Source organism: Cololabis saira, chromosome 3 (genome assembly GCF_033807715.1).
Source record: "Cololabis saira isolate AMF1-May2022 chromosome 3, fColSai1.1, whole genome shotgun sequence".
NCBI classification, from domain to species: domain Eukaryota; kingdom Metazoa; phylum Chordata; class Actinopteri; order Beloniformes; family Belonidae; genus Cololabis; species Cololabis saira.
The window spans coordinates 22,922,734-22,936,359 of NC_084589.1; the positions used below are offsets into that span (position 1 = coordinate 22,922,734).

The 13,626-nt window shown below is 37.8% G+C and overlaps 2 protein-coding genes across 2 annotated transcripts; one reads left to right on the top strand and one right to left on the bottom strand.

Moving 5' to 3' along the window:
* The first annotated feature begins 661 nt into the window (after positions 1 to 661).
* Positions 662 to 5,675, top strand: LOC133429218 (serum paraoxonase/arylesterase 2-like). Its single transcript, XM_061716610.1, has 9 exons — positions 662 to 806; positions 1,010 to 1,077; positions 1,434 to 1,486; positions 2,416 to 2,581; positions 3,210 to 3,333; positions 3,430 to 3,630; positions 3,712 to 3,793; positions 4,925 to 5,056; positions 5,155 to 5,675. Exons 1-9 carry the CDS (start codon positions 724 to 726, stop codon positions 5,314 to 5,316), a joined length of 1,071 nt encoding a protein of 356 aa, XP_061572594.1. The 5' UTR covers positions 662 to 723; the 3' UTR covers positions 5,317 to 5,675.
* Positions 4,966 to 8,790, bottom strand: kcnk5b (potassium channel, subfamily K, member 5b). The gene is made up of 5 exons (XM_061716609.1): positions 8,507 to 8,790; positions 7,834 to 7,945; positions 6,959 to 7,125; positions 6,466 to 6,634; positions 4,966 to 6,372 (listed from the first exon to the last, which is right to left on the bottom strand). The coding sequence occupies exons 1-5, from the start codon at positions 8,690 to 8,692 to the stop codon at positions 5,672 to 5,674; spliced, it is 1,335 nt and encodes a 444-aa protein (XP_061572593.1). The 5' UTR covers positions 8,693 to 8,790; the 3' UTR covers positions 4,966 to 5,671.
* Positions 8,791 to 13,626: the final 4,836 nt, after the last annotated feature.

Consider the following 13,626-nt stretch of genomic DNA (forward strand, 5'->3'; position numbering starts at 1 on the left):
TTGGACCATGCAGCCTGATCACAACACTGAATGTTTATAGCTAAGGGAAGAAAAAGAGAGTATACTTTAAATATACAGTAAAATTACGGAAGAGTATTAGGGGCCAGGCAGGAGAAAAATAAAAATAATATTATAGAGGAAGATTTTTCATTATGCACTTTGAGAAAAAAAGTCGAAATGTCGAGAAAAAAGTCGAAATGTTGAGAAAAAAATCGAAATGTTAAGAAAAAGACAAAATTTTGAGAAAAAATGCGAAATTTCGACTTTATTCACGAAATTTCGACTTTTTTCTCGAAATTGTATTTCAACATTAATCTCGACATTACGACTTTTTTCTCGAAGTGCACAATAAAAAAAAATGTTCCACTCTCAATTTTTTTTCTCTTGCATGGCCCTAATACTTTTCCGTAGTAAAATAAATCTAATATAAATGTATAACTTATTTTCAAGATAGTCATCATGAGTCTTGTAGTGCGCAGGATCACCTGCAGCACTGCAGCTCTGTCTGTGGTAAAGGAGTGTAAAGCTGATTTATGGTTCTGCGTTACACCAACGCAGAGCCTACGGCATAGGGTACGCGGCGACACTCACCGTACAGTGCGCGTCCCGCGTACCCTACGCCGTAGGCTACGCCGACCCTACGGCGTAACTCTGCGTCGACTTAACGCAGAACCATAATTCAGGTTTAAAGCAGCCTTCAGGTGCCTCTCTGTCATTCCAAACATGGCTGCATCGAAGAAAGCACTGTTTGCAGCTGCTGTTGCAGCTCTCGGGATGTTAGTTGGATTTGCCTTTCACAGACTCAAGTAAGTAGTCATTATTCTGAGCGGGTTAGACATGTTGAGGATTGCAGACGCGGGTAAACCGATGATTGTAAATGTTCAAAGTTCAGAGTTGTTGCTCTCCACTGCATTTGACAGATAAAGTGTAGTTTGAGTTGATTTCACCAGACTCTCTGTAATCAACCTAGTCTAAAGCTTGCTGTGTCAGTCCTGTGTTTTCTCTGCAGGGCGGTGTCGCTTTTCTCCAGAGAAATGCCTGTGAAACACCTCAAGTGCCATTATTTAAGGAATATTGGTATGCATTCATTACAATCAATACTCCCTTTTGCTGTGGTTGAATACTGTGGGGGGGGGGGAATGACTTCAGTTGTGTGCTAAACCTGTCTGCAACTAAATAGTTTGAAGTCCAAATAATTGCAAGCAGGTCAAGTGTCAGCAAGACAAAGACTGCTTTGTGTAAGATCTGAAAAGAATAAGCCTTACTTTTAATTCAATAAAGTTCATTTTGTTCTTGGCTTACAATAAAACATTGCTTTTTCTTTTATCTCAGATTAGGATTTTAGGTTATCATTTACCTGACATGTTTCAACAGGAAACTTCGGCCTTCATCAGAGTGTCGTCATAGGCTTTAATTACTTTTGCTTTGTTCAGAGTACGGAGCGGAGGACATCACTATACTTGATGGACTGGCCTTCATGAGCACAGTATGTTACGTTTTATGGTCAAGGCCAAGCCAGCGCTGCATGAAACTGAATTACTTACATTTCCTTAATTAACCCTTTACCCTTTGCTAAACTATTGCCTGTCATCAGTACTCGAGTTGTAAAGAACAAATCAGGGGGGATGGTGGATTTTATCATATGGGGACAGATAATTTGTGCTGATTACAAATAATATAATATATTACAAATAATAGCAGTGACCAAAACACCTGCAGAAATACTGCAGGAATTACATAGCAGCAGTTAAATGCAGCCTTCTGTAAGCTTTAAATATCCACTGGGCTTACATCAAATACATCAAAACACAACAATAAAAAACAGTTTTCTGAACTTATCAATATGACTCTGTCCTTCACAGGATAAGTAAAATGGATCACTGCAAAAACTCAAAATCTTAACAAGAATATTTCTCTTATTTCTAGTTAAAATGTCTAATTTTAGTAAAAAAAATCTCATTACACTTAAAACAATACTCATCACTGGAAAAAACAACAATTTTCACCTGTTTCAAGTAGATTTTCACTTGAAATAAGTAGAAAAATCTTTTTTTGCTTGTAATAAGAAGATAAATCTTGTCCCACTGGCAGATTTTTCCTACTAATTTCAAGTGAAAATTTACTTGAAACAGGTGAAAATTGTCAAATAAGTGACACTAAATGTTGAAATAGCAGTAATACCACATTCATTGATGAAATGACATAAGGGATGGAAAGGGGGGGTGGCAGTTTTACAGGGGGGATGATTTGGACTGTTTTTATTTCAGGGGGGGATGCCATCCCCCCTCATCCCCCCTCAACTCCAGTACTGCCTGTCATTTGCAGCTGCCAGTTAGTTGGTTTCATTCTATAAGTGCTTCCTCAAAGGTTTCCTTGTACCCTGCCAACGTCTCGCATGTGGTGTTTTCCACTAAGGGGTTGAAGTATCCAATGCTGCCATGGTTCTCTGATGATCCAGGAAAGATGTACATGTTGGATCTTCTCCACCCAAGGCCAACTCCAGTGCAGCTGCAGATCAAAGGAGAACTGGAGCTCAGCTCCTTCAACCCACATGGCATCAGCGTATACAAGGATGAAGCAGGTCAACTACATACGTTATTTGACATAAATACAAAGCCATTTACTTTTAAAAAGAAAAGCAAATATTCCAAATCCAGATTCCTGGTGTTTCAAGTAAGACGTGACTTCTCAGGGAATATGATAAAGTTCACGTGCCCATCTGGATCTAAATAGCTGGGAATTAAGTGTGCTCTAAAAATATGATTTAAAACAAAGTCCAATGAGGGTAAATAAAAACAGATACAATGCAATTAGCCTATAATGAATAGTGTGATCAATTAAAATTCTTTGTAATTTTGCGAAATAAAAAAAGAAACCTTTGTTAGGTAGCTCACTTTATAACGTGGGGGCTGGCGGTTTGGATTGTCAGCATACTTTCAGGGATTCACAGGAATGCAGTCTAAAATTAGTCTTCACTTTATTTCTAGCGTCATCTCTGCTTACTTTTCACTTTCCCGAATTTGCTAGTCTATATGTTCAAGCAGCACAAAGGAAAAATGTCCTTTATTTCTGACCCTAGAATCCCAGCTATACATAACCTTGCAACAGCATCATCTGAACTTGTATATTGAATAATGATAGAAACATCTTTACAACCTCCTTCACATCTTATAATACACAATAATAAGAATATTGCTTTTGTTTTTCAGATGATGCTGTGTATTTGTTCGTGGTGAATCACCCTGAGCACAAAAGCCAGGTGGAGATCTTTCGTTTTGTCGAGGAGGACACTCTTGTACACTTAAAAACTATTACTCATCCCTTACTGCACAGGTGTGTATGTTATCAAATAATTAACCCGTCAATATTTACCTGTACGTGTTCATATTTGGTGTTGGCTTATATTTTCCTCCTCGTCCTGTTTCTCAGTGTGAATGACGTTGTCGCAGTTGGACCAGAGCATTTCTATGCCACCAATGATAAGTATTTTCACAATCATGGGCTTCAATTCCTGAGCATAGTGGTGGGTCTGCAGTGGAGTAACGTGGTGTACTACAGCCCCGGGGAAGTCAGGGAGGCAGCTGCTGGGATTCAGTCCGCAAATGGCATCAACATATCCCCGGACAAACGGTAATACTCAGCTCAGAACAGCAATCACTCATGATGCACATCCGTTTGTTTTCAATGGAAATTTTCTTTTTTGTGTTCCAGGTATATTTATGTCTCAGATATCATGGATCACGAGGTAGATGTTTTTGAGAGACGAGATGGTGAACAGTTGGTGTACGTTAAGGTAATTATGCATTTCTTTTTTTCACATTTATTATTAAGATCTTAGTTCAGTCTTGTGTGTTATCCACGATGGAGTATTAGGGCCAAACTAAGACAAAAAAATTGGAAATTACGAGAATAACATCATAATGTTATGAGAATATAGTCGTAATATTACAAGAATAAAGTCGTAATATTATGAGAATAAAGTCGTAATATTATGAGAATAAAGTCATAATATTACAAGAATAAAGTTGTAATATTATGAGAATAAAATCGTAATATTATGAGAATAAAGTCGTAATATTATGAGAATAAATTCATAATATTACAAGAATAAAGTTGTAATATTATGAGAATAAAGTCGTAATATTACGAGAATAAAGTCGTAATTTATGAGAACTCTAACAGGAAGTGCACATACATGTACGTCTTTTGTGGAACAGGAGCTGTCTGGTAGTGGTCGACTGCAAGGCTAATTTTACGACTTTATTCTCATACTATTATGACTTTACTCTCGTAATTTCCAATTTTTTTTTTTGTCTTAGTTTGGCCCTAATACTCCGTCATAGTTATCGGTCAACCAAACTGAGATTAAGCTATAACCAAGTGGTTTTCTCACTGTCGGTATGTATTTATGCCAAGTTAAGGTCCTCGCTGTAGCTTCCCACTCCTTAAACCCATTCAGATCTGATGCAATATGTGTACTTTTGTCTTGTAAGCCTGGAGCGATACAGATGCTCCATTTGCAATCTCAAAAAAAAACTATGGCATACATTTCTTAAAATGTTGATAAACGTGACAACAAAGTCAGTCATTTACAGCAAACGCAAAAGATTCAACCTCTCAAATATTTTTCATGTTTCTGTTTTCTTCAGAGGTTCATATCAGTTGAAATCTATTCAGATTTCCATAAAACTGTCTTTATTTTTCTATTTTAATATGGCCCAAGGTGTGAATGGGTTTACTTAGAGACGTGAAATTGTTATAAATCTTCCAGACACCTTAAATATCTGTACTTTTAACACCACTCATACTGTATAGAACATGAGCTAATAAACATTACTTCCACTTGTTCTGTAGATCTGTAGATCTGGTCAACAGAAAATCGTCGTCACCTCTTGCTTTTTCTTTATTTAATGCTTCTAACCAGTCTGTGAACGTTGGATCACTTTGTGACAACATCGAGGTGGACCAGAAGACAGGTGACCTGTGGCTAGGGTGTCATCCAAATGGCAGTAAACTGACAGAACAGCTGGATCCTGAAAATCCACCTGGTTCTGAGGTTGGTGTCTTGTTTTTGTCATTTCTTCACACTATGATTCACTCATTTAAATTGTTTTCAAAATGCACCTAAAAATAATGTAATAATGTTTCCCGCAGGTCCTGAAGATCAAGGACATTCTCTCGGAGCGGCCAGTGGTGACCTTGGAGTACGGTGACGACGGCCGTGAGCTCATGGGCTCCACTGTAGCAGCCGTCTTCGAAGGAAAGTTGCTTATTGGCACGGTGTTCCACAAGGCTCTGTCCTGCGACCTGAGATGATCGCTACACTCTGTATCTACAATATATCTTTTTGACTGTTGGAATTTTGTATCAGTCTGCAGAGATGCAAGATGAAAATATCTTTATTTGCTGCTTGCAAAGAGATGATTTACATTGGCTCACTGAGTGCAGCTAATATGAAAAAAAAACAATAAAATGTTGTATTTGGTTAGAAATTTTACATTTTTATAATTTAATGCAATAAAAAAAGATGAAAGTTGACACAAATGTGATGAAAGTTTAAACTAATAGGGCATTTTGTGAGAACAGTTCCTTATTTTGCAGGTTTAATGCCACCACAAACAGCACCTCAACTCTTCTCTTTGTGGATCAATAAATCTTCTTTTACCCTTTGTCAACCTTTGTCATCTTTATTCAATGGCACGTGGCCCTCGGCTACCTTGGATATAGTAAACCTTGTCTCCCCACCATCAGGATGCTGCACACTCTCCTCCTCTGTAGCATCTTTTGTTGGTACAGTGAAGTGGATAGCATCATTTTCAGAGTTGGAAGCAGAATCGTTCTCGTTCACCTCGTCACCTGTTTTCACGCATGTTGTATGTTCTAGCTCTTTAATGTTTTCCTCCTCAAAAAGAAACTCGTTTTCTTCTTCACTTGTTTCAATTATTGCATTTATAAACACTTCGCTGATACTCATCCTGCGCCTTTGCCGTGGCGAGTGATCCAGCATCTGAATGTCAGTGGCCAAGATGTCACTGCAGCTCTTTGACCGATTTATGTTCTCCACCTTTTTGTTTTTACTCGCTGTCATTCCAATCTCTTCGATGACGGCGCTGTAGTCTTTGTCCTTCTCAGAGAGGAAGTCGAAGATGTCAACAACAGTTGGCTTTACGTCCTCTGTTTTTATGTCCTCTACGGGTTCTTCATCGTAGAAGTGTCTGTGCTTTTGTCGTCTTTTCTTCAGCACTTTGTGAGCTTCCACAACCATGTGGACGTTCCAGCTGAAGAACAGGGAGAGCCAGGCAAGGCCCATGTAAATCCAGAGCTCTGCAAACACTCTGTACAGGCGAGGGTACTGGATATCTGGATTCACACCTGAAATGACAATTGATGTTGAAGTGTAAATGTAATATTATGAATTCAGGCACCTTTGACTTTCAAGGCTTTCTTAAAAAAAAAGAATAGTACCCGCTACATAGTCTCCAAAGCCAACTGTAGTGAGAGTGATGAAAGAGAAGTAGATGCCTTCCAAGTAACTCCATCCTTCCATAGACATAAAAACAAATGGAGGAATCACCAAGTGCACCAGCAGCCCCCATGAAAGGAACAAGGCTGTACAAGTTAACTGAACCCTTTTCTGACAAAGGAGAGAGAACAAACACAAACAGATTTTTTATACTGAAACGTGCATTTCCCACCAACGTTTGTATGTGGGACCCATCTGAGAAATGAATAGGCTAACAAACGGGGCCCCATATGGGATTGTCCAAAGGTTGTGGGTCCCACATGGAGCAGCCGCATGAGCAAACCCAAGAGGGCAATTAACGCTGGGCCAATATGGAACCACTGCTGTCGCAGATTGATTTTTCAGCTCATTTATATCTCAGATGGGCCCCACTTATAGATGTTGAGTGGATTGTAATCCATGATTTTATTATAACCTCTCAAGTCAGGTTCTTACCACTGAAACACCTTTACGTATCAGAACCTGTGACAGACGTTTGGCCCGGTCTCCGAAGAACGAGCCCAGCTCACTTATCCAGACCAGACACAGCGGGATCCCACACAGACCATACAGGATGCAGAACACACGGCCACCTTTTGTCTTGGGAGCAACATTACCATAACCTACAGATCATTAACAGGAGACAGGAATTCCAAACTGAGACGGAGAAACCTTTTATGTGTACAGAACAGTGCAGGAGTTTTTCAACATCAGAGTCTTGTTGTTTTGTCAAAGTTTGATTGACATCATTTAGTTTTCTTCTTTTTTAGTAAGATACAAACAGAAAATCCATGATTACTCAGTAAGTTATTCGACAGTTATCTGATTTTTTTATTTGTTTGTTTTTTTAAATCAGGATCAGTCACATTGGATCATCTTAAGGCACAGACCTTTCCAGAACCAAGTACAGAAGTAACTCTCTTTAAGGACACTGTCCCATACAAATGATCGCAATTACATGAATTGGTATTCCATTTATTTTGCGTTTCAGAGCCACGTCCTTGTATCTTCTTTTAATATCAAAATAAGATGTAGTTAAAGCTTTGATAAAACAACAAGACTATGGGGGGAGTAAGTTTGGACGGTACAAAAGTGTATATCACTTTTCTTCTTAACTTCCTTTGTTTCCCAAAAATAAGAAATAAAATTGCTGATCCACTTTCATCTTCAAGAAATATTCATGTACTGACAAAAGGTGCTGTGAATGAAACTCAACATATGATAGGTCTGATTGCAATGAGGTTTGATTAGCAGTAAAAACTACAGTTTAGACAAGGTACAATGTTAAAAGAGAAAAGGGAAGAAAAAACAACTGAGTTAAAGGGCTGAACCTATGGTGGTGACAATAGTGGCTGCAAAGATGACAGAGTTGGACCAGTCCCAAGTGTTGCGGTGATTGTCTCCAGTGATGGCCACACCTTGACCCGCAGCCTCTGACGCAACCTGAAATGGATAAACACAGGAGTTCAGCCTCAGGGAAACCATTTACAAACGACCGCAGCTTCTGTTGTTACTTTTCCTAAATGACACTGATGAAAGACTTGTTTATTTTCTGGCTTTTGGCTTATTCTTGTTTTCAAAAACCAAGGGCAAGCCATTTAAAAGAAGAAAGAAAGAAAAAAACACCTCAGGTGGACACACCTCGTGCAAACATTCATATGTGCATGACCGTGCATGTCTCCTTCACACTCATGTGTGACATTTGACTGTTTTTCTGATATGAAATGAATATCCCTTTTGTGTTTTCTGAACCTTGACGAACTGGTTATTCTGCTGTAAAAAAAACAAACACACAAAAACCAAAAAACAAACACGACCTACTTTGTTACTTTTTTACGCTTTTCACGCGTGTAGACTTCATTTAAAAAGCAGATACAAGTCTGACTCCTGCTCCATAACTTTCATACATTTACAGTATAAGAAGTTACAGTGAATCTCAACCCTAGAAAGTTAAAAAGAACATATATCCTATAGCAGATGGACATTTTGTCTCATGAAACATACCTTTAGTATCTCATTGAGATCTTCTTCTGTCAAGCACTTATAGTTCCTCAAAATGTTTTCCTTCTGCAGGATATATTTGTCTTTGGCGGATACCCAGTTTGGCTCCTCGAGAATTTGGAAAATCGCCGCTCCGATCGATAAGTAGAAAATCATACATGAAGTTAAAAAAGGCCCTTTATCAGCCATGTTAAGGTCATAAATTCATCCTGTCCGCGAGCGGCGCATTTCCACGCAGGATCTCCGCGCGTCCAGCCTCCCACCTGAATACCTGCAGCCTTTCTTCCTTCCTGGTTAACACAGAGCTGAAACCTGAAACCCGACTCCACTCTCTACTTAATGCTCTTCTGTGTTTCCTTTTTTTTTTAAAACTAAATCTTATTCCTTTGAACTTGTCCAATTCACCACAGTCCATACTGTTTTTAAGGGTCTGAAAAATGAAAAACTAATGTTTTTGCAGAACTAACTTTAAGAAGCAACTTTTGTCAGAATTATGCCTTCATTTTTAAAACCAATAATTTGTGGGAAGGGAGAGAAAAGTAAGGCAAACAAAAATCCACATAGTCAATAATAATAATAATAAAAATAATAATAAAAATAATAATAATAATAATAATAATAATCATAATCATAATCATAATCATATTAAACAGTAGTAGTAGTAATAATAATAATAATAATAATAATAATAATAATAATAAAAAAAAAGTGAATTCTCATATTCTGAAGTTTAGAGACTTGATTTATTATAAAACAATGCAAATCATGTTAAAAGCAAAAAATAAAACACTCCCAGACAGTGTGCAGAAGTTTTTCATAGCGTCTGAGAATGGATGCAGATTTTTGTTACCAAAAGCGATAAAAGAAGTTAAAAGAAGATGTATTTCTTTTAAAGGGGTCAAGCTGTGGAATAGTGTTGATCTCAAACTTAAGCAATGTACTTCCTTTGTTATGTTTAAAAAATCATTATGTGTATTTATATTTGGGAGTTATGGCTGTAGTTGAAAAAAGGGGAAAAAAAAGATATGTATGTGTATGTATATGCATCTATGTGTGTACATGTATGTATGCAAGTGTATGTACAGTGTATGTATATAATATATGTTTGTTTTTTGTGTGTTTTTTGCTCTTTTTTTTCTTCACACTTAACACCATGCTTAAGTTGTGTAGTAGGCGGGCATTAATAACCTCTGCTTCTGCCTAAAAACTTTTTCAGTCAAATTGTAAAAAAAAAAAAACGTCTCTTCCTTGTTGCCTTGAAAGGTATATATGACTGAAATAAACTTAATAATAATAATAATAATAATAATAATAATAATAATAATAATAATAATAATAATAATAATAATAATAATAATAATAATAATAATAATAATAATAATAAAAACAATAATAATAATACATACGTTTTTTAAGAGAGGGAGGGGCAGAGAGCATTTCGGACATTTGGATTTTCAATTTTACATTTTCGATGCCTTGACAAATAGTCTTACCAGCTTTTAACTTGCAGTTGTGGAAATGTTCAACAGGGGGCGATGTTTTGTTACTATGGGGAGGGTAGCGAGTGTCTCGTCCTAGTGTTAGAAGTGACGGTAGTTAACATGTTCGTGTGGGGACACTGAGGTCTAGACTAGAGCAGAGTTAATCACACTGGGTGGATCCTGGCTGCTGGGCGAGATAATGGACACGGGCGTTGTCCTCAGTGGGAGCTGCTGCTGCACTTGAAAGCTCAACAGAAGTTTATTGTTGCAAAGTTAAAAAAAAGTTATGAATTAAAATAAATTAATGCCACTCTAATATTTAAGTGGTTAAAGGGTTTCAATGAAATTGTAAAATAATCATAATTCATTGATGCATCATTTTTGCTTCAAGTATGCATATTTTCCCCTCTCTATAGTTATTTTTTTTTTAGTAATTTGCAAGACTTCCAGTCCTTCATCTAAATCTCTTGAGCACAGTTTTGAAGCCAGATATGTCTGACTAACCTTCTGGGACAGAACTGGGTTTTGTGTCAATATGAGACAGATGTGCCACGTGCAGCAGCTGTTACACTGAGGTGTACAGCACCTTTTGGGATTTCACTGTGCCTTTTTAAGCAGAAACTGTTCCCTTTGCGGCTGGAACTTGGATTTTTTTGTAAAAATGTATTACTCAAATAGTTTACTTTAGGATATAAAGTAGCAGAAACTTATGAGGCCATTTTCTGCCCATTTTCAGTGGTCGTCCACCAATCATAAAGTCACAGGTGAAATCAGTAACGCCCGATGAACAAGTGTCCCTTGGCACAACAATGTATACTTTACATTCCCTATTGCTCAGCTCTGTGTGAATTTGTGTATAACACAGAATAAAAATGTATTTGTGACATAAGAAACACTGCATGACTGGCTGAGTTGGAAACAGCTGGCAAAAGCTTTGCTTAAAGTTTATCCATCCATTAACCTGTTCCACTCCAGATCACTAGACCACTCTATCAGACGAGCAGAGGCCCTGAGCAGGCTGGAGCTTCAAGGGTTAACCTCTGCTTATCTATAAAACTGGGTAACAGGGACAGCAGCTGAAGCCAAGAGCCCTCCCACGCCCAACTCTTGCGGGGGAGTACCAGGGCTCTCCAAAGCCAACCAAGAGACGTACAGTCCTGCCCATTTGGAGATGCCCAAAAACCTCCAAAAGAGAGGTGTCCAAGGGGGCATCCTAACAAGATCCCCAAACCAAATCAACCCAATGAAGTTTTGAAGTACTTTATTCCTGGCTCAGTTAATCCTCCATCCAATATGCCTAATCCATTCAATTTATTTGTTGAACTGTCTTAAAGCCACACAGGGATTCCCATTGTGGTCATTGGAGATCAAGAATGTCAATGTGACTGAGAAAAAGTGAAGAACGTTTACAATATGACACATTTTATGAATCTGTGGGAGAATAAGAAACACACTGCAAAGTGCTTTATTTCAGCTGGATTTGGACCAACACTCAAATAAACACTTTTGGAAATGCAAACCCATTTTTTGCTCACTGGTGCCTCTAAATGGCCACAAACTTATTTCCAACACACACAACAGCGCCCCTGCGTGGAACCAGCAACGAGGTTTGCAAGTCTATTAGATCTGATACACCTGTTAAGGATCTTTGCTACCAAAGTGAGAGAAAGCAAATAGCTCGAGCCAAAGTTTCATGTTTGATCACAATCTCCCGATGCCCGGCCTCCGGCGCGCTCTGGCACACAAGGGCCGGCGTTTGTCTATTTAAAAAGAGAAAACAAAATCCTTTAACGTTTGTGTGAGCGGCTGAAGAGGAATATTTACTTTTTTTTTAATAATTTTTTTTATTGAGATCAATAGCCAAAGTAACAATGGTACATACATCTTCATAACTATTTCGAAGAAAAAGGAACAATAGAAAGATCACTACATTCAATGACCGTAGTGTACCAAGTATCACTAAAAGAAAATCACATGTCAAAGATTTTTTTTCTCCTTTTTTTTAATCCCTCCAACATAGAAACATAAAAATAAAATAAAAATAAATGGATATAAAATTAAAGCAGGATAAGAATTAATTACGCAAAAAAAGAATAGAAAATAAATAAATAAAAAGAAAATAAAAAATAGATAAATAAAGAATATATAAAATAAAATAAATAAAAAAAATAAATAAAAAAAAAGAAAACAGCTCACTAGACTATTACTCTAAACACCATAATGCAAATGCATACCCGCACATAAATAAAATTGCAAAAAGGAAAGGAAAAGTATATGAAAACACCTGAATGAGTGCCAACCACTAACAGGCACCTCTAAGTGGGTAACACTTTTAAGTTTGAAACATGGGATATGAAATGTTGCCATCTTTGATAGAACCTTTCAGTACTTCCACGACTAGAGTACCGGATTTTTTTCAAGTTTCAGAAAAGACATCATATCCTTAAGCCACATAGAAATTGAGGGACTTACAGCAATTTCCAATGTAACAATACTGTACGCCTTGCTATCAAAGACGTAAAGGCAACACCATCTCTCTGGCTGAGTTTAAATTCAGTGAGGAATCCGGAATCCCAAGGAATATTTACTTTAAGGGGACAGCAGTACGGAGTTATTTTTAAATGTAATCAGGAACAAGCGACGCCTGGCTGGGAGCAGAGCTCCCACCTCTGATCTCCACCCATCACTGAGCGCAGCGTCATTGCAGCTGCGTCACCGGCTCGCAGAGAACCAGAGTTTCCAACCTGACCTGAGAGGAATAATGACCGCTCTGAGGGCGGGGGACGCACCCCGGGGACCTATGCATCTGCTCAGGTATGTCCCGCATTCTACCCCCGCTCGTCTTTCTGCTGCACACCTTTTCTACCAGGTATTTCCCTCTTGTCTCGCTTCCTCACGGCAGCAGTTCGCGCAGAGTTCAGTGCGACGCATTTACCAGGCTTATGTCAGACGCGGCCAGGTCAGATATTTGCGTGTCTAGACCTACTGTATGGGAAATAAAGCAGCAGGAGCTTTCAAAGCGCCGCGCTTGTTGCTGTACCATACTTTTTCAAAAATTGTAATTTGAAAGAAGAAGAACAGAGAAGGACTTTGAGTATAATATTGTCGTGGTGGTGTCTGCTCCGCAGAGGCACCAAAAACTAAGAAAAAGTCAAAGATTAAACAGATATCACTGGAATAGGCAAGGCAAGGCAAGTTTATTTATATAGCACAATTCAACACAAGGTAATTCAAAGTGCTTTACATCGACATTAAAAGCGGCGAGACATGATTAGACAGTAAATAACAAATAAAATGAAATAAAAATATGAGAAAAGAAGGTCAAATAATAAAAAGCACAAGTTGCTGATTTAAGAGTACGCTTAAATAACAAATAAATGAAATAAAATGATAAGAAAACGGGTAAAATAATAAAAAGCACAAGTTGCTGATTTAAGAGTAGGCTATGCTTAAATAACAAATAAATGAAATAAAATGATAAGAAAACAGGTAAAATAATAAAAAGCACAAGTTGCTGATTTAAGAATACGCTTAAATAACAAATAAATGAAATAAAATGATACGAAAACAGGTAAAATAATAAAAAACAAGTTGTTAGAAATAAGGGCAGTAGAGTGCAGCAGGTAAGTATAGTTGTAATAA

Excerpts from the sequence above, each read along its gene's own strand:
- LOC133429218 (XM_061716610.1), top strand. The coding sequence starts at position 724 with ATGGCTGCATCGAAGAAAGCACTGTTTGCAGCTGCTGTTGCAGCTCTC. Across the intron at positions 3,631-3,711 it reads AACATATCCCCGGACAAACG|GTATATTTATGTCTCAGATA; the intron begins GTAATACTCAGC and ends TTTGTGTTCCAG. Across the intron at positions 5,057-5,154 it reads AAAATCCACCTGGTTCTGAG|GTCCTGAAGATCAAGGACAT; the intron begins GTTGGTGTCTTG and ends TGTTTCCCGCAG.
- kcnk5b (XM_061716609.1), bottom strand. The coding sequence starts at position 8,692 with ATGGCTGATAAAGGGCCTTTTTTAACTTCATGTATGATTTTCTACTTA. Across the intron at positions 7,126-7,833 it reads CACTATTGTCACCACCATAG|GTTATGGTAATGTTGCTCCC; the intron begins GTTCAGCCCTTT and ends AATGATCTGTAG. Across the intron at positions 6,373-6,465 it reads CTTTGGAGACTATGTAGCGG|GTGTGAATCCAGATATCCAG; the intron begins GTACTATTCTTT and ends TTGTCATTTCAG.